General features: G+C 37.6%; 1 protein-coding gene across 5 annotated transcripts in view; it reads left to right on the forward strand.

Moving 5' to 3' along the window:
* The first annotated feature begins 3,897 nt into the window (after positions 1 to 3,897).
* Positions 3,898 to 20,292, forward strand: part of LOC127663517 (glutamate receptor 2-like) — a 44,250-nt gene continuing 27,855 nt past the window's right edge. For all 5 annotated transcript variants that reach the window (XM_052155129.1, XM_052155124.1, XM_052155126.1 and 2 more), the window contains exons 1-3: positions 3,898 to 4,126; positions 4,362 to 4,502; positions 19,286 to 19,525. In XM_052155129.1, coding sequence (XP_052011089.1) covers positions 4,042 to 4,126; positions 4,362 to 4,502; positions 19,286 to 19,525 — 466 coding nt within the window. In that variant the 5' untranslated portion in view covers positions 3,898 to 4,041. The remainder of the gene's footprint in view (positions 4,127 to 4,361; positions 4,503 to 19,285; positions 19,526 to 20,292) is intronic.

A 20,292-nucleotide genomic window follows, 5' to 3' on the forward strand; every position in this document is an offset into this window, starting at 1 on the left:
ACACTACAATATAATGTACAGTAATATAAAGTTTTTGAGTTTGACACACTAGAGTGTTTTCCGGTGGATTGTACAATATAATGTGTATGAAATATAATGTGCAATGCTGTCCAATAAATGCAGCTATAGGCTTGTTGGGCCTCATGTATTCAGATACAAGACAAAGGCAGGCCTAACACAGTCATAAAGCCTGACTGAGTCCCACACAAACAAAGTCATAAATCTTGCTGATAAAAACTGCGCCAAAATCAAACAAAGGGAGTACAAAACCGACTACAAATCCCAAGAAGCCTTGCTCACTTTACAACTGTGTGAAATTCCAAAGGATCGAACTCTCAACTCCTATTGGATGAGGCACTCAACAGAACGCACCTCAACTATGATGTCATCAGGAGTAGAAATACCTCGAAAATCATTCTGTACCTTGCTTCCTGTGACTTTGCACGTCGTACGTAGACGTAGCACATCGCTGCTCTCAGGTGTTGCCTCGTTGCACAAGGAAGTATCGTGCAACTTGAAACTGCGGCCATACAATCTCTATCTCGCTGGATGATTTGGGATTACTCTGTGTTCCACCGAACACTGTAACGGATACGAAGCAGACCGCCGAGCAACCTTCATCCATTTGCCTGCAGAAGTGAAGTAAGAAGAATCCCCTTCCCTCTTCAATCAAGTTGACATCGCTGATTTCTCTGCCAGCCCTCCGAGAATCAGCAGTCGTACCGCCCACCGACAGAGCGAGGAAACGGCCTCCCGCCATCACCTGAGCCTCGAGGAACCGAGTCGGAGTCAAACGACGGATGTACACACGTTCTACATGCATCCCCACGCGATCCAAGTAAGAGGTTAACGTCTGGGCAGAGATAGGATATTTAGGTGTGTTTTGCTTGTGGATTAAGTTTATTGTTTGTACAGGTTACGGACCGCCGAGTCCACTCATTGTTGCTAATAATACTCAAGGTATTAATGTAAAATACTGTTATCACAAATGAGAGTTTGCTGTGTTGAAATCCAACCACGTTGGACTGTTGTGTATTTACGCCATCGTGGATGAGACCGGCACACTGTGTTTATCCATTAAAGGACCAAAGGCCGAGGGACGGGTTACGAGCCGTTCACCGCGTCTCTGAGTGATAAACTAACAGCGAAACCGGCTTCAGCGCCGCCACTTTATCTCTCTCTCTCTCTCTCTCTCTCTCTCTCTCTCTGTCGTACTAACCACACACACGCGTGCGTGCGACCCCTCACAAACAATTGCTAGTAGATAAAGCTCAGCTTTGTTTTCTCTCCCCCACATTCGCGGCCATACTCTCTGGCCGGAAATCTCACTTGACCTACTCTCCACGAGAGTCATGTCCGCCATTTCGTGTGCGTCACTCCTTACACACACACACACACACACACACACACACACACACACACACACACACACATGTTGTGTTTCCATGTTTTATGGGGACTTTCCATAGACATAATGGTTTTTATACTGTACAAACTTTATATTCTATCCCCTAAACCTAACCCTACCCCTAAACCTAACCCTCACAGAAAACTTTCTGCACTTTTACATTTTCAAAAAACATTGTTTAGTATGATTTATAAGCTGTTTTCCTCATGGGGACCGACAAAATGTCCCCACAAGGTCAAAAATTTCGGGTTTTACTATCCTTATGGGGACATTTGGTACCCACAAAGTGATAAATACACGCTCACACACACACACACACACACACACACACACACACCATCCTCTCATGTGTTATAGGCTTATTTTGGTTACCATATCTAATCACGTCACAGTTTAGTTTGTAGTTGTATGTCGGAAGTTTATTGACTGCATTGATTATTAATTGATATTATATTTTCCAAAGGCTGGCAGGGGATGCCAGTGCTCGAATTCAACCCTTCGTTGTTCCCTTTTTAATCTTGATGATCTACGGACATCAATTTTTCTAAGAGAACAATCTAATATTGGGACTGTTATACTGTCTGTTATACTATATTAGTCCCTGATTTCAGGGTTGTGCCCTGTCGACATTAATCCTAATTAATATTCTATTGATTTTGATAATTGACAATTATCTTTGATGATTGTTGAATTTGAAGGATCAATAAGCTAGTATTAAGACTAATCAATGTTTAATTCATTTGAATAATTAATTATTATCTTTGATTCTATTGAATTTGATGATTGTTGATTTAAAGGATTAAAAAGCTAACATTGATACTAATCATTGTTCTATTGATTTTAATAATTGATAGTTATCTATGATAAATATTAATTATTGCTAATAACCAAACCCGCTCCTAAACTGTGAGCCCTACAGGCTATATCATGTGAACTCTGCTCAGTGTGTCACACTCAGGTCCATGCTGTGCAAAATATTCTAGGCCACTTCATGACCTATCCACTGTATATATGTGCAGATTCATGTAGGCTTATCCAGGAGTAGGAAAAAGTAATGGAGGAACAGTGCATAAATGTGAAGATGAGTTATCAGCCATGAACATGACAGAGGGATAGAGATAGTAAAGATAAAAGAATGCAAAACATTGAACATCGTATTTTCTCCTTCATTTTAAAAACACATATGGGCTGTTGACCAATTTGAATCAGCTTCAGCAGTGTCCTGTGGTGTGACATGATTTTTTTCTTCTTCACTCAAATCTAATAGATGTTATACATGCGGTTTTATAAGCTAATATTAGTTGAAAGAATACATGGAGTACTTAATGAACTTGTGAAGGCAAAAAGGTGATTACATGAAAAATAAAACTTACTGTTACTTGACTCTGAATGATTTGAAGTGATTAAAATACTCCCACTACTTGGTTTGTGGTTATCCTCACCTTTCAATGGATAAAAATATTTTCATCATGAAATATTCAATTTTCCATTCATCACTCCAGTGAGCTCAATCATGCATCTCATGCAGTATGGATAATGGTCAGAGGGGAATGAAACTATAGGAGAGCTATAACAGATGATGATTAAGGTGTTACATGTGGTCTGTGCTAAGGGAATGATAGGACATGTAATGTTGGGTGGTGAAGCATTTGATTAAATAAAAGATAAAAAAATAATTTCATTGAAATTAAAATTGAAGAAATCAGAGATGAAAAAACATGCCTTGTGATGTGCATGTCACTCTCCATACTATAGATATAAACTGATCTACCTAGGGATAAAGGTTGGAACAGATGTGTTAAGTGGCATGCAAACAGATTAACACTCATGCACATACATAAGCACATATATGAGCACAAACAGTGTGACAGATGAATGGTCTCATAGGAGGTTATGCATATCCATGTGGTGGTGCAAAGCTGTGAAAGGCAAAATGTAATGGCATTTGTAAAATAAGGAACAATACGGAGCATGGCAGTATTTCTAGCTTAATCTAATCAAGTAATCACTTTGTTTGTCATTTGGTTTGTGGCGGTAAGAGGACCTGTCCATGGTGCTGAAGGCTATGCAAGTAGAAGGGTGCTAAACATTCCTCAAGTACATTATTGTCACATATTGCAGAAAAGCCAAGAAAGGTATGCTATTTGAAATTTGTTATAATTAAACTATTTTGGTATGATTATAAAATATTTATTCATCTGTGATTGCAAGGGCGTAAATTTGGCATGAACATGGATTGTTGATTGCTGGGAGATGTCAAAAGGAAACCGATGTCTGAATTTATGTTTCTACGTGTCTCCTTATCTTTCGTCGCAAGCTACCGAGAGTGTGTACGTGTTCCTGTACGATAGTGAAGGTATGAACTCATAGGAGGGCTGTGTGTGAGGGAGAGAGAGAGAGAGAGAGAGAGAGAGAGAGAGAGAGAGAGAGAGAGAGAGAGAGAGAGAGAGAGAGAGAAATCATTCCTCCAGAACCGGGACTGAAGCAGAGAGTCCGTGATAGAGGAACCACCTGCAGAAAGCAGCCGCACACATTCTCTTGGAACGCCTTCAATATGTTACGGATTTGAGAGAACACTGTGTAAACGACAAATAGTTCCTTTATACAGTGGATGAAGACACATTGTCGTGGAGATGCAACAGTTGAAGAATTTATCGATTTGTCTAATTTCCCTAGTATGTGGGTTGACGATTGGAGGGTCTCCGAGTGTTCAAATTGGTATGTTTAATATGGGTGTCATTTTTACTTAACGTTTATTAACTGTGTAGAAAACTACATTTGTGAATACTTGAATCATTTTCGGAGCTTTGATCGATTCAGGTCATTTGCGAAGTATGTAACAACGTTTGTGTTCGAATAATTAAATTCTCGAGTTTCGAGCCGTGTACAGAAAGTATAGAAATGTATTTCGAAACTAATTTGATTCATACATTTTGTTGTGTGTGTCGTGCAGGGGGTTTGTTTCCGAGGGGAGCTGATCAGGAGTACAGTGCTTTTCGGATAGGGATGGTTCAGTTCGGAACGGCTGAATTTAGACTGACGCCTCACATCGACAATCTGGAAGTAGCGAACAGTTTCGCTGTAACTAACTGCTGTAAGTTCACTCTAACTGTTTTGTAAGACCCCCCCCTTTTTGAATTTCTAATATGTTTTGAAAAGAAAAACATTTTTGCCAATTTAAATGAATTTGGATCTACTGCTAAAGCTTTTCAAGTGTGGTTATTGGGTGGAATTGTTTTAAATAAAAGGTTGTAAAGTTGGTTTCCACGGTAACAGAGATGACAAAGAGCTCTCATCATCAGAAGCTGCTTAATTTTACAGAAAAGGATGGATAGATTTACAAGAGCATCTGTTCATTTAAAAAAATGACCCTCTTAACACGTTTTTGAGACTTTATATGTAATTCCAAAGACATTTAGAAAAGATTTATTGAGGTCAATTAATATTCCATTATGTGAAACAATGGCACTATATTTGTTTTGACAGTACAATTGATATAGTGTTTTTAGCATTGGGGCACTAAATAATATCATACAACTTGTTTGCTTCTTTTATTGTGGTTAGACTGTGATCTAGAAACTAAATCTAAAGAGTGAGGGGAAAATGCTTGAAAAACACTCTGACTTGCCTTGACCATCACAGCATTAGATCTAATCAACACACTCTATGAGATGATCATGAATAAATGAAGCCTTCATAAAGTGGATCACTTATATTCAAGGATTTCATTTAGTATTCAGCGAGTTGTTGCTAAGTAATATTGTGGCCTCCCTTCATGTGGTTCATCCCTGGTACAGTCCTTTTTTTCTATTCTTTTTATAAAAAACTAAATTGTTGCTAATTGTTCCTAATAAGAGCATTCTAAATGATAATCAAAGATTTGTTAGTTTCTTATCAATTATAGATTTTTTTTTAGATTGTTTCTTTAATAATGTAGTGCTTATGGTGGATAATTTTAATTGCAATGCATGTATATTAGCCCTCGTATATGTTGCCTCTTTGAGAGGAATGCGTCCAATTGGGTTTGTCTCTCAGAATCTAGATATAAATATTGTTTTATAATAAGGTCAGTCTTTGCTATGTAATTTGCAATCTGTTCCCACATTCTAGATTTTCGTAAAAAAAATAATAAAAAAAAATCCCGTTATCTAATTTTATTCCTCAAGAAAAGTGTTTTGTGTTACTATAGGTCTTTCAGGCTTTGTTCCTTTTATTTCTGATACATAAAAGCCCCTAGATGGCACTACACTTCATCTTCGATTTCATCTTTCACATTCAGTCTAGTGTGTCCTTTTAAAGCAGTTGGGGAGAATGTGTCTGTCAGTCATATAACGTCTGGACCCATCACGGTATATGACAATTGGATTTTGAAGATCAGGCATCCAACGAGCACAGCTGATGTTACGCTCAACAATGCAACAAAGATCAGACTAAGGGTTTTGCTCTCTGATAAATGTAATGCTTCAGAGATCTTGTTATACTTTAAAACATCTACTCTTAAACTGACGTTTGCTCTGCATTGTTTGTTACTGTAGTATGATAACTTCTGTATATTGTGACTTGGGCTCAGTGTTAAATGGGTTTTTTAATGATACTATTTAAGTGTTAATCTCGATATATTTTTTGTCAGTTTATCTATTGTAAGCCACCTAACACAAAAACTAGATTTGAAGTGAATAACGTGGATCATCTCCAAACAAGGATACATGTCAAGGTCTGTTTAGATTTTATGTTAGGCAGACAATCAGTTCTTGTAGTCAACATGTTAGATACAGGAGTAAAGACCTGAGTGACTTTGACAAGGGACAAATTGTTATGGCCAGATAACTGGGTCAGAGCATCTCTCAAACGGCAAGGCTTGTGGGGTTTTCCCGGTCAGCAGTGGTAAGTACCTACCAACAGTGTTCTGAGGAGGGACAAACCACAAGCAGCGTGTTGGGTGCCCAAGACTCATCGAAATGCAAGGACAATGAAGGCTATCCAATTTGATCCCAACCAACAGAAGGTCTTTTGTGGCAGAAGAAAAAGTCACAGAAAAGTTTAATGATGGTTATGAGAGGAATGAGACAAAACACACAGGGAATCGCACCCTGCTGCATATGGGGCTGTGTAGCTCCAGACCGTTCAGAGTGCCTATGATGACGTCCACTGTTGAAAGTGCCTGCAATGGGCACGTGAGCATTGGAACTGGACCTTTGAGCAGTGGAAGAAGGTTGCCTGGCCCGATGAGTGTCCTTTTCTTTTATATCACATGGACGACTGTGTACTTGTGCACCATTTACCTGAGGAAGTGATGGCATCAGAATGCATTGTGGGAAGATGATAAGCTGGTGGGGAGAGTGTGATGCTCTGGGCAATGTTCTGCTTGGAAACCCTGGGTCCGGCCATTCATGTGGACATCAATTTGACATGTTCCACCTACCTAAACATCATTGCAGACCAGGTACATTCCTTCATGGCAATGGTATTCCCTGATTGCAGTGGCCTCTTTCAGCAGAATTCCTTCAGCAGAAGGAACATGATGAAGAGTTCAAGGTGTTGCCCTGGCCTCCAAATTCCCCAGACCTCAATCCGATTGTGCATCTGTAGGATGTAATGGACCAATAAGTCAGATCCACGGTGGCTCCACCTCACAACTTACAGGACTTGAAGGATCTGTGCTGCTAATGTTTTGGTGACAGGTACCACAGGAGACCTTCTTGGGTTGGTGCTGGTCTGTTTTGACAGCACACAGAGGATCAACAGCATATTAGGCTGCTGGTCATAATGTTTTGGCTCATCCGTGTATATGCATATGTTTGAAAAAAGAATACAGATGTGCTGGTCAGCTTTTCTAAGACCTTCCATCTATCTAGAATACATATCTAGAACACATTTTTTTTTTTTTTGCAGACCTTTCTGTAAAGTGTTACACCAAATATAACACTCCTTTGTGGTAGACAAATTAGTTTATAGAGTTTTTACAGCTCTTTTGCATTTCATAGAGATTAATCGTGAAATAAAATGGGGTCTTTTTATCATACACATGAGTAAATGTTTGCTACATAGTGGTCACACACACAATTATCCTAATAAATAATAGATACAGATTGGGCAGTTTTTATATCAAAATATTAACCAGACAAATAATTTCAAAATCAATTCTGTATATGTAATGAATCATTCTGTTTAATGAATAAATTCTCAGACCATTTATTTGTATATAAGCTGAAAAAACTTAATTTAGAATGGAGCATTGTGAGGTTTTGCCCCTGCTTTCGCTAGCGCTTCCATTGCTAGATCTCACTTCAATACATTGCTGCTTCACAAAATGCTATCATTAAAAATATATATATACTGTATATATAATGTAAAAAATAATCTTGTGTTTAGATGATCCCAAATATATCAGTAGCAGTGAGGATCGTATCTAAGATGATAACCCTCCGCCATCCCTCAATATGACAATTAGTGATTGTGATCATGATCAATATCTGTGTGTGCTTCCATTTGTTGCTTGTCAGAACATACACATGGCCATTTGACTATCACCTGCTTACTGGCTGATTCAATACCTTTTCAATTAAAACAACTTGCTGTTTTTTCCCACCTGACACAGCAGGGATTTCAGGGGTGCTTACTCAGATCCGGCTGTCACACAGTAGTCTGGGAAAGGCATTAGTGCCACACTGCTGAGATACAGCACAGAAGAGAAAAAGAGCAATATAAACTGTGGAGTGAGAGTAAAAGAATAATATGAAGTGCTTGCATAGCACATACTGTATCAATTCACATTGATTTGAAATGTGTAAAATTGAAGAAAAGAAAGAAAGTTAAAGAAACTTCACTATGGCAAATGAAATTGGCTGGGTTAGTGAAGGTGTCTTCAGTGAAGTGTAGTGCTCAACAGCGGCAATATACTTTCATCCCCCACCCTGCACAGGGATGACCCCCATCAATTAAAAGCCCCTTTTCCCTGGCTGCAGATACTGAGCAGAAATGGTCTGCATAAATTATCTGACAGTTCGATTTCCACTTTCCCAAGCCTTCTCTTAGAGAGAGATGCAGTAATTGTGTGCCATCTAATAAGAGCTTTTAAGGCTGACCATTCCTAATCTATATTACAGTGCAGCTTTGTCATTTTCTCCTTAAGTCCAGCATATCATTGCTACATGACAACTGAGTCAGAGTCAGCACTTGTTAACATCTCAGTATGGCCTCTTTTCTAGCCTATGCTCAGGGACCATGCTGTTTGAACTAGGACCATGTTGTTTTTGTTGTGTTTTTATATACCCATCCCATTTAAAGACCACATTACATTTTTTGTATTTCCTGCCAGTGTGGGAAATCAACTTCAACACACACACACACACACACACACACACACACACACACACACACACACACGCACACACACACATGTTGTGTTTCCATGTTTTATGGGGACTTTCCATAGACATAATGGTTTTTATACTGTACAAACTTTATATTCTATCCCCTAAACCTAACCCTACCCCTAAACCTAACCCTCACAGAAAACTTTCTGCATTTTTACATTTTCAAAAAACATAATTTAGTATGATTTATAAGCTGTTTACCTCATGGGGACCGACAAAATGTCCCCACAAGGTCAAACATTTCGGGTTTTACTATCCTTATGGGGACATTTGGTCCCCACAAAGTGATAAATACATGCTCACACATACACACACACACACACACACACACACACACACACACACACACACACACACACACACACACACACACACACACACACACACACACACACACACACACACACACACACATGTTGGTGTGGCTATCCTTATGAGAACTCTCCATAGACATAATAATTTTATACTGTGCGAACTATGGATTCTATCCCCTAACCTGAAACCAAACCCTCACATAAAACTTTCTGCATTTTTACATTTTCAAAAAAAAAAACATTGTTTAGTACGATTTTTAAGTGATTTGAATAATGGAGACAATAGAAATGTCCTCATAATCCACATTTATAGCATAATACCCTTGTAATTACCAATGTCCTCGTAAACCACCCAAACCTGACCCCCCTCCCACACACACACACACACACACACACACACACACACACACACACACACAGGAAAGATACACGCTCTATTCGACTGTTACCATGGAGAAGCAGGTTTCCTTTTAAGGGTTGCATTTACATAATGAACACTGCATCTATCGCAGTCACTCTGCTAAAATCCATATACAGTAAAGTGGTCGTGACTGAAATTAAGCATGAATAATCATAGTGTTTTCTATCAGTTAGTCTGTACAGTATGCACGTTTGAAATTGAATATTCAGAAGTTTATTCACAGTGTCTGCAAATGTTTGAAAATCTGCTGTGATCTTTCACACTGCATTGCAATAACCCTCCTCCACATTGCTTTTCACTTTATCAGTCTGTACAGACTATGAGATTAATTCTAAAAGCCGTCTCTAAGCTTGATGTCAATACAAAGTCATTAAAACAATCCAACAGACAATCAACTATACAAATGTAGGATTTAATTGAAGAAGCACTATTATGAAATATTCCACAGATAATTGTTTATAAAAGCATGGTAATTTGACATACTTTTATATTATAAGATACACTACACCTGATTCAGCTTCTATATTTGTGTATCTCTTATGCAAAGTCTATTTCTTTAATCATTCTGCAAGATTGTTCACAATCCCTTAGACACTTTGCTTTCCACTCAGACTATTGAGGGTCTGACTGTTGCTATGGCAGCAGCATGTCAATAATGAGCAAACATCAAGTCTCATGTGTTTATTATACTGGACTCTGACTCGAGCCACTTAAAGAACCTTATTAGATGCTGTGACAAACTAGTGCGCTGACTGCACTCTCTTCATCCAACCATTTACAAAATTTTCACATTGTCTGTTTTTGTCATACACACATGCTCTGCATTCATGCTTTTATTTCTGTCTGAGTGCATCAATTGTGTCCTCATGTCAGAGAAATAAAAACACCAGCTGCAATTTAGACAGTTGGCACATTGAAAGTACACCAACCACTTGACACCTACATTTTAAGCATTTTGATTTCATGTTTTCATATTGTTCCTGTAGCACATTTGGTATGGTGCTATCAACAGACTGATCACAATGTGAATTTGGTGGCAGGACGTTGAAAGTTCTGAGATTGTTCTGTGCTTACCAAAAATCGAACCACTGCCCCCAGTTGGCGAAGCTGGTCTACAGGAATGCACATTTTATTGACCTTATCACATAACCCAAACCCGACCCTAAACCTAACCATCAGTGGAGTCAAAAGTTACTTTTAGAAGTGAAACACAACCTCCATATCATGCTTAACATTGTTTATGTGAATGCAGTTACTAGCAGACTTTCATAGGACCCAAACCTGTGTCTCTGAGATTGTTTGACAGGCTATCAGGAGTGCCGTTATCGAAGGGGATTAATCTTGTATTGTATGCAAAAATGTCTGATGGCTATGGCTCTGGTCTCTAATTTGGCAGAATGGGGTAGATGTCAGTATACATGAACATTTAAAAGCAGCATGGCGATTTCCCATGTAATCATGTTGTTAGCAATGCCAAGACCATGGGTTTGTTTCCTTGAAAACACACAAACTGATGAAGTCAGTATCTTGAATGTGCTGTATGGTTAACACTGACAGTTAGGTTTTGTGTTGGGGTTTGTGTTTGGTTTAGGGTGTATGGTAAATAAGCTATGCATTCCTATCAACTATATTACATTATTTACAACTTAAAATATAACAAACATTTTTTATTGTTGCTCTGTCAGGCAGGTCCGGATTCTTAAACAAACATAGCAATGTTTTCTCACAGTCACTTTTCTCTGGAACCAACCTACGAATGTAGTGGTGTTTTTTGTGCAACTTTTGACCCATGTGTTAAAATCAAGGTTTTTAGGTTAGGCCACATAGGTCAGGCCTTTGGCTGAAGTCCCCCTATCTTTTTTTGCACGTTTCTATCCGGTCCTCTGTAAACAAGAAGATTGCAGGAGACTGAGGCTCTCTGTGTTTCAGTGGAGCAGCTGCAGGAAGAGACTGCGAGAATCTCATCCATCCCACAATGCTCCTCTTAACAGAATGGCAGGAGTATGTCTGCTCAGTTATGTCTGCTCAGATAAACTCGCTTTTACTCACGTAGACACGTACAGACTTAAACACACACAGCACCAGAACATAACTGCCAGAGCCTATTTAACATAACCAAAAAAGCTATTTCAGCTGTCACATTCATACAACATACTGTGAAAAGTGACTGTGAATGCTAGTGCTTATTAATCCAACCGTATGAACTGATATCACAATGCTATTTTCTAACAGTACAAACTCTATAAAGTGGGTTGGCAACCAATGTAAAGGGCTAAATATGTTGCCATGCAGAACACAACAGAGCAGGAGGAACAGCGCAAACTATCATGCTAACAAATCAAGTTTAATTAGACTCACCGTGCACTCTCAGTCAGTATTCACAAATGAATGTGAAGATGAGTAAACAAACACAAACAGAAATGATGTTTTAGGAAGAGTATGGTACTCTTGTGCAACACTTGCATTCAGTATATGTACATACACAGATTATGTGTGTAAAATACACATATAAACTACTGTAAATTATTGTTTGCAAAAGTGATTTGTGCTTTGTGCTATAATGTGGCATGACTAATTGCATCAGTTTGCCCCCCCCCCCAATAAATGGTCATAGATAAGTGACACAGAACCTGGAGGCTAGAAAATTATATGGAGATGGTGCATTCACTATAGTGTGTACTATAATGTACATATCACGAATTAAGTTGCTTAGCCAGCTTTACAAGTCCATCAAGGAAAACTATTTGAAAGCAGGGGACTTGATCACAGGTCCAGGGAATTGAAAGCCAAGTAGAACAGTATGTGTCAGACGCAAGAAAATAAGGCCAGCTAACGAGGACAGCTAAATATACCACTCCAGGCATTTTTCTCTCTCATCTCATGCTCTCTCTCTCCCTCTATCTGAAGGTTACCTAGCTTTTATTACACAAGGACACATTTAATATCAGTGCTATGGCCAGGCCCAGTGAGCCAGTACTTGGCCAAACAGAGCTTTATCTGGGGTTTGGAACATCTTAAAGAGGACATATGTCCAGTGCTCGACCATTTAAGGGCCTATTTACACTTGGCCACTTCGTGCGTTTTTACTGATCGGATTGCTATCCAATTGAATAAGCACATTCCATTTACACTTGGCCACATCAATGTGTCTCCGCCAAATGGATATAAGTTCACTATTGTGATTATGCTAATGCCGTGCAGAAAATGTAAAAGATATGATTTATTATTTGATTCGAACTGACTTTGAACTTTGTTTCTGTTTGTGTGCACGCTGTCTCCATTCATTCTTCTGATGGGGTATAAACTTTTTCAATGTTCTCTGTTCATCTTAACATACTGCTTTCCAAATTGTTTATACTAATGTTGGGTTCAAGTCCACCTTAGTCGATTCCGAGTCAAGACCGAGTCTTTAAACAATCGAGTCCGAGTTGAGTTCAATTCCAAAAGGGGCTGAGTTGGACTTAAGACCTAGTCCATAACAGGCAGAGTCTGAGTCCAAGTCCAATGAATCTGTTCATGAATCTGAATCGAAATTGTAATCGTAAACTCAACATTAATATTTTAAGATTATTTTAAACTTCACAACTAAGAAAAACAGTTTGTTGGTATAAATGTAACAAAAACACCTCTGTTGCATTTCAAATAAATATTTATGATTAGTTTCCTGCTGAACAAACTTCAAAGTGATTTCAGAATGAAAGCATATGCTTTAGATGTATGAAGACAAAACTGTCCTTTAAAAGACTTATTGTTGTGTTCTGTTGACATTTCAATTATTTGTTGCTTTTTCCCCTCTGCTCAAACATACACCAAAGAAAGTGAAAAAGAAAATTACAACCAAGGTTATTATGTTTAAAATTTTAACTTAGTTTTGAATTCTACTTCAATTTCAATTGGTCAATTCAGTTTAATTTAGTTTTATTTAAAATGATCCCTATCTAAAGAATTATCAGCCTATACTAAGAAATATTTTTTCTCTATCTGCCGACTGATTTGGGAAAATACAGTACATACAAATGAGTCAACACAGTAGTAATTAGCACTCTCTGAAAATTTGACTGAAAATGTTACATCCAAAAATACTGGAAAAGCCCACTACTAATATTAGGGCCATGTCGTCACGGACATGATTTTCTAGATAATTTGCGTAAACCGCACAATGCAGGGCAGTTTTGCGTGCTGCTCGTGTATCTAAATCCCTGATGCATCAGTGTGCGTCTCGCAGCTACCGCAGAAGATAAAAAAAGCTTCTGTGTTGGTCTGCAATCAGTCTGAAATCTTAAAATGCCAACCAAAGAAAATATCCCTGAGCTCTTCTTTAACCACAAAAACATGAATAATAATAATTTTGAGTCATAAATTTAACAGAATTGTCCTTCAAATTTGTCAGAGATATAGGCAAAAAAGATGTGCATAAGTTACCCAGTGGTTTACAATAAAAAAAATAAATAAAAAAAATATTTAATATAAAAGCATCACAACCAACTAAATTAATCTCGTAACGTGAAGTCTAGCTTCACTGTTAAAAATGTTCTTGCCAAAAAACAGTAAAGAACTGGCAGCAGGGTTGCCAGCATGTTACTGTAATATTAACGGTGTCTTGCTGTTGTTGAAATTAACAGCTAGATACTGTTTTTACAGCTACAGTATACAACTGTAATTTAGCTGTATATAGCTTTCAAATTACATACTATCTACTGTTGTTGAAATTAACAGCTAAGTTCCCAGCATGCACTGCAGCATGAAGACTTACTTTTGATTTAACTTTTTTACTATTTACTGGTTTATTTTGATGTTGTTGTTTTTTAAGTCTAAGTTACTTGTATTTTAATGTTCAGCTTTTACTTGTTTACATAAAAGTATGTTTGTTAATTGTCACCATTGTTGCGTTTTGTATGCCGAGATACAAAATACCATAATGGTGACTTCAAACAGAACACAACTATTGATAACAAAACAACAACACTAATTAAACTAAGACTTCTATTAAGTCTGAATAAATACTTTTGTATAAATACATTGCTTCAAAGGTTGATTTTTTATTTGACTTCTCATTAGACAGATAAGTGAAGGCTGATGTGAGATGATAAAGAGCAGAGGTGTTGGTCAGAAACATCATGAACACTAACCATGTGCCACAAACTAACATTTTCATGGGGGGTTTTAAAATACACATTTCAAAATGTCACTATAGCTTTCGCCAAGATGATATCATGATTTTAAATGTTCATTTTCCCCTAATGCTTGCATACAACATCTTTTGACCATAAAACTAGTTAGTTTACCGTGAGCCTGCTCTTGATCTCCCAGAATGTAACATTTTTAACAGCAAACTATTGTAATTAAGAATCACAGTAGATTGCTGTAAGAATTTGGCCGTAAATTTACAGCAATGTTTTACAGTGTTCATAAACAAACTCTATCGAATAATATGTATGTGTGTGCATGTGTTAAACACAGTGAAACAACTCTGGCTATATACGTCTACAACTTCAGGGCTAATAAAGCTGCATGCAGACAGCAATGTGTTCCTTAATTTTTTATTTATTTTTTTCATTGCATCACAAATGCCAGCGAGTCGGCTGGACTGTGAAAAAACCCAAAGTCCCAAAGGCTCTAGTCTGAGTCAAGTCCAAGTAAAGATGCATCCGAGACCGTGACAAGTCTATTTCCAAGTCTATTAAAATTGGACTCATGACTTAGCATGCTATGCTAAACAGTACATTCCTGCATTTGAGCAATCAGGTTTAGTGTTCTTGCATTTACTAATGTACCTCTAGTATTCAGAGTAATTTATCTCTATTAAACGTAGACATGTTCTTCATAGTTCATATTTCATTGGTGTTTTTCTGTGGTTGTTGTTTTATGTCATTAATCTTTACTTTTCCTTCTATTCATAATGTGTCTATCACAGTTCTCCTTAAGGGGAGATTTGTCATTGGATGGACACCATTTAAATGTATCAAGGGTTGATGTCTACAGGTTTCAAGGCATTTTTTACTGTTTTTCCTCATGATATATGTGCTGCTTCACAACTGTTATGTCCAATGAAGACATGTCACGTCCATCAGGATTTGCATGATCATGGCAGTACCAAACCCTTTCACTTTCTGTGGCAGTTGTTTTCCTGGTTTGTGCATTTTGGTTCACAGAATTTGTTTTACACAAGTAAAAAAAAAAAATAACTGCAGACTGCGCAAGTGAGCTTACAATATACCTATACAAATACAAGTAATTGCTTGGAAAATATTAACATTCCACATACATAATCATAAACAAGTGGCTGAGAGCCTAACAGCCAGTGTACTGTGTTTGATGGGTAAATCATGTGTGTATTTTTCTGTTTACAATAATGTTTATGCATTTTTATATTTTATGTAACATTGCCAGTGCTGTTTCATTGTACTGTATTGCTTTAGTGCTTTACACTTTTCTTTTGGATAGGGCAGTGTGTATCTTTGCTGGGGTATTGCACAAATATTGCTCAATATAGCCAAACATTGGTTACCCTTATTGCACAACCAGTGCACCCCCCCCATATGTGTCATAAGCTTTGGTTACTCTTATCAAGGGTATTGCACAACATAAATGCTCACCCAGTGCAGGGCTCATATACATCAAGCGTTGGTTATTCTTTTCAAGGGTATTGCACAACCAAATACATGCCCAATTTGGGGCTCAAATACATCAATCATTGGTTACTCTTTTCAAGGGTATTGCACAACTGAATGCTCGCCGAACTCGGGGCTCAAATACATTAAGTATTGTTCTCCTTCTCAAGGGTATTACACTAACAATGCTCCCCCACCCTTATCTCCTTCAAATAATTGTTATCCTTTTCTAAGGTATTCCACAAACGATGCTCCCCCACCCTCATACTCCTAAAAAGCATTGTTATCCTTTTCAAGTGTATTGCACAAACAATGCACACATTTTTCTGTATTATTACTATGAATATCGGTTAAACACAAAAGAAATGCAGGGCTACGCAAAACTATTGCAAGTGCACGCAAAACATATTGCGTGGGAACACAAAACTTTTGTGAGGGAAAAGCAAACTATTACGAGAGAATGCAAAACTTAATGCAAGAGCACAGAAAATTATTTCAGAAAACAATTTCCACCCTGTCCTCTAACGGGCTCCGTAATGATGCACCTACATTGGCTGGTATATTTATTATTTTATTATCTTCCTTTAATCAGAAGATACCATTGTTTAAAACCACATGTTTACTTAAAAGAAGATGGACTTGTTTATTTTCTTTAGTTCACAAGTGCAAAGTTTTAGACAGAAACTTTACAGAGTCCATATATATATACTCAAAGAAAGATAAGCCACATTGTGTTTGCTCAATTAAATGTAAGCCACGTTGTGTTTGCTCAATGTAAAGATTATAATACCAGAAATTAAATAAATAAGTAAAGCTTTTTGAAGCTTTAGTTATAAACAACATGAAGCAATTTATCCACACACTCCACTCATTAGAGTTGTTTCCGTATACTTATGAATCTATGCCACTGAAAAGCAGTCAGAGGTGACAGTGTCATTAATGGACTTTGTGAGACTCTCATTCTCTTTCTGCACACAGTGCTGGCTTTGTGCTTGATTAAAAGACTTTATTAAGATGTACAATTGCTGTTCTTCCATGCTTGGCTGACTGGGCCATGAAAACATTTAAAATGAAAAGTCTCAAGCTTGTGTCAGTTGCTCTTATTGCAGATATTGTGACAAAGAGACAAAAATTATAATGGTTTGACAAAACATAAAGAAAAGAGGGGAACTATTTCAAAGAAGAAGCATGGTCTGCCTTCATAGCCTTTCTGGAATAAAGACTGAGGATTATTCCCATACATTGTATAAAGCATGTTGCAGCACTCAGAAGAACCAGTGCCCTTATTTTTTATGCAGCAATAGCCTGTGGCAAGTCAATTCAAAAGTGCATCATTATCTGCACTTGACACAATTTCTCACCTATTTTCTTGTAATAATGGTGGTAATGGTAACATGAAGTTATTAGTACAACATAAAAATGGTCACTGACTGAATTTAATGTATTCACAGTGTTAATTTGCTAGATGGAAAAATTTGCATGTCATGTGGATGAAATTTGTATGATATATTTAAAAGTGAAGTGATTAATTTTTGCGGCACTAATGTTACCATATGGCATGTTTTGTAACAATAATGAATGTAAAAATGTAATAATGAATGTTTGTAAACAAGTTTCCCGATCACTCCCCGTCTTTCATTGGTAGAGCCAATGTTACATTGTTGGGGTGGTGGAGATGCGCAAACAACCAGAGCAATGTTTTGATAGTGCCACAGAGCCACAGTATGCTTTTTGGGGGAATCATCCTACAAATGACTTTCTTACAATTGCCTTTGCATGATAGGCTGTGATAAGAGAATATATTTTAACATCAAACAAAATAACACACACTTCACCTTTAAATTGAAAAGACTGGTTGCAACTTTGCTTGGATCAGCAGTGGACATGCTAGGCTATACCTAATGTAAATCTAAATGGAAATGTGGGTAGGTGGCACATCATGTTGATTCATCAGATGACCTGACTCACCAGATGACCTGACCTCATTTTGACCCTTTGATGACTAAATCAATAGAAAAGGTGGAAAGTTGTTTGAGAAAGAATGTTTTAATGTTCATTAGTGGTTTAGAATGGTGCTGCCTCACCCAGTTTGTTTAACTAATAGTGCAGAGCAACAGTCCACACTCATTAAGGATAGGTCTAAGACCAGCTGTGTACTTTTGTTTATGAGCCTTGCGGCAGAGAATGAAGATGGATGCAATGGTATAGCTGTCACGTGTCATGGAGAGGTTTTCATTCTATAAAACATGGAAGTGACAGACAGGAAAGTGTCCTGGGAAATATTGGTAGTTCGCTTTGGGGGTGGTAATGAAAATGGAGCTGCTGTCGTGGTTGTAGGAAGTGGGGAAGGGTCCATGCAGGAAAAAAATTCAGAAGTTCGGAGCCAGATGGTCATTGTTATAGAGGTTGCCCTGTTATGTTTCCTGGAACATAAGGACACACTGTACTTGCTATGTTCCATAATAGGGTACTCTGAGGCTTTATGGCTGCCATAAAGAGGTGCAATGTGTGAGAAACCAGGACTCATTAAGTTTCACCAACCATCCTAAATAATTTTAATTAACTAATTTAGCTCAGATCATAACATTTTTTGCAGTCATAAATGTTGATCCATGCTAGTCAGCTAGTCACTATAACTCAGAGTTAATTTAACTGATTGCAATGGATACTTCATCAATAAGTTTGATTAGGATATCCCTAAAATAATCTTCTTCTCTTACTTCTGCTGACTCTACATCATTCAGGAACAAAGAAATATAGAGTGAGCAGGTGTAGAATTACTTTTATCAGTCTATTAGACAAAATGTGCTGTTTTATATATTAATGTATCTTAACCATTTAATTAGAATTATATTTATATTCGATCTTAAAAGTTTTTCTTCCAATATATTTGTAGATGAAGGAAACAAATAAATACAAATGCTAGTGCTATATCGTAGAACCTTAAACTGTTACTTTACAGTCTTCTTGGTTCAGTTGCTTAGAAACATATATCGCTTTGTGACAGAAATACCCTTATGATTTTTTTCCAGCAAACTTTAGTGGAAGGAGAAAATAATTTTTACAAATGAGATTCTAGGGTTGCAAAACATTTTTGTAAGACTCTCATAATGTCTAAATTTTTCATCAGATTCTAACCGATTCTCTCTTTTCAGTCTGTTCTCAGTTCTCAAGGGGAGTTTATGCTATTTTTGGATTTTACGACAAGAAGTCAGTGAACACAATAACATCATTCTGTGGGACACTTCATGTCTCCTTCATCACACCGAGCTTTCCCCTGGATGGAAATCAGCAGTTTATCATTCAGATGCGACCAGACATCAAAGGACCACTCCTGAGTCTGATAGAGTACTACAAGTGGGACAAGTTTGCCTACCTTTACGACAGTGATAGAGGTAAGTCACTCAACTGCGTTATTCAAGAAGTCTATGTAACCTAGGAATGTGTGGTTGAGAAGAAATTATAAATGTATGTGGCAGGAGTGCGGGAGAGAGGGAAAAGGGAAAAAGGATGCAGCCTTAGCGGGGACTGAGAATGCTAATGCAAATCATTATCTTTTTCGGGAATACCAATAGTAAAGTTGACTATGTCACCCTGTTATTGTATACAGGAAAATACTAACACTATCAGAACAACAGAAAGGCCACACAGGTTTGAAGTTCCAAACAAAAAATGGCCAAGAGGCGTGGATAACAATTTACAAAAATAAATGCTCTTTATTTTACTAGCAGATGAACCAGGATGGCACTGGGCACTCATTTGATTATATAAAAGTGAATTAAATTACAATGAGTACAGACAATATACTGGCTACACATACACATATTAAAAGGAAGAAAAACAAGCATCCATTATACTTGCTCATGCAACACATAGGGCTGAGGCTAACCAGGAGTAGGTAAGCTAGCTGAGTGCAGCGATCCCCCTAAAAACACTGCACCTACAGGTGTACAGTACAAGATCACTTACACAAGCACACAGTTAAAATCAGTTGTGAATGCACTACACTCAGCATGTGACAGGGGCACCACCACCATAAACGTGGAAATGGCTAGCCCCCTACACTGGGTCATCAGCTCCTGAGAAACACATAAAAGGAAATTTATAAAAATAATAACAATAAATGAACATCATATAATAAACAATCAAGACAAAAAGACAA

The sequence above is a fragment of the Xyrauchen texanus genome, chromosome 23, assembly GCF_025860055.1.
Source record: "Xyrauchen texanus isolate HMW12.3.18 chromosome 23, RBS_HiC_50CHRs, whole genome shotgun sequence".
NCBI lineage: Eukaryota > Metazoa > Chordata > Actinopteri > Cypriniformes > Catostomidae > Xyrauchen > Xyrauchen texanus.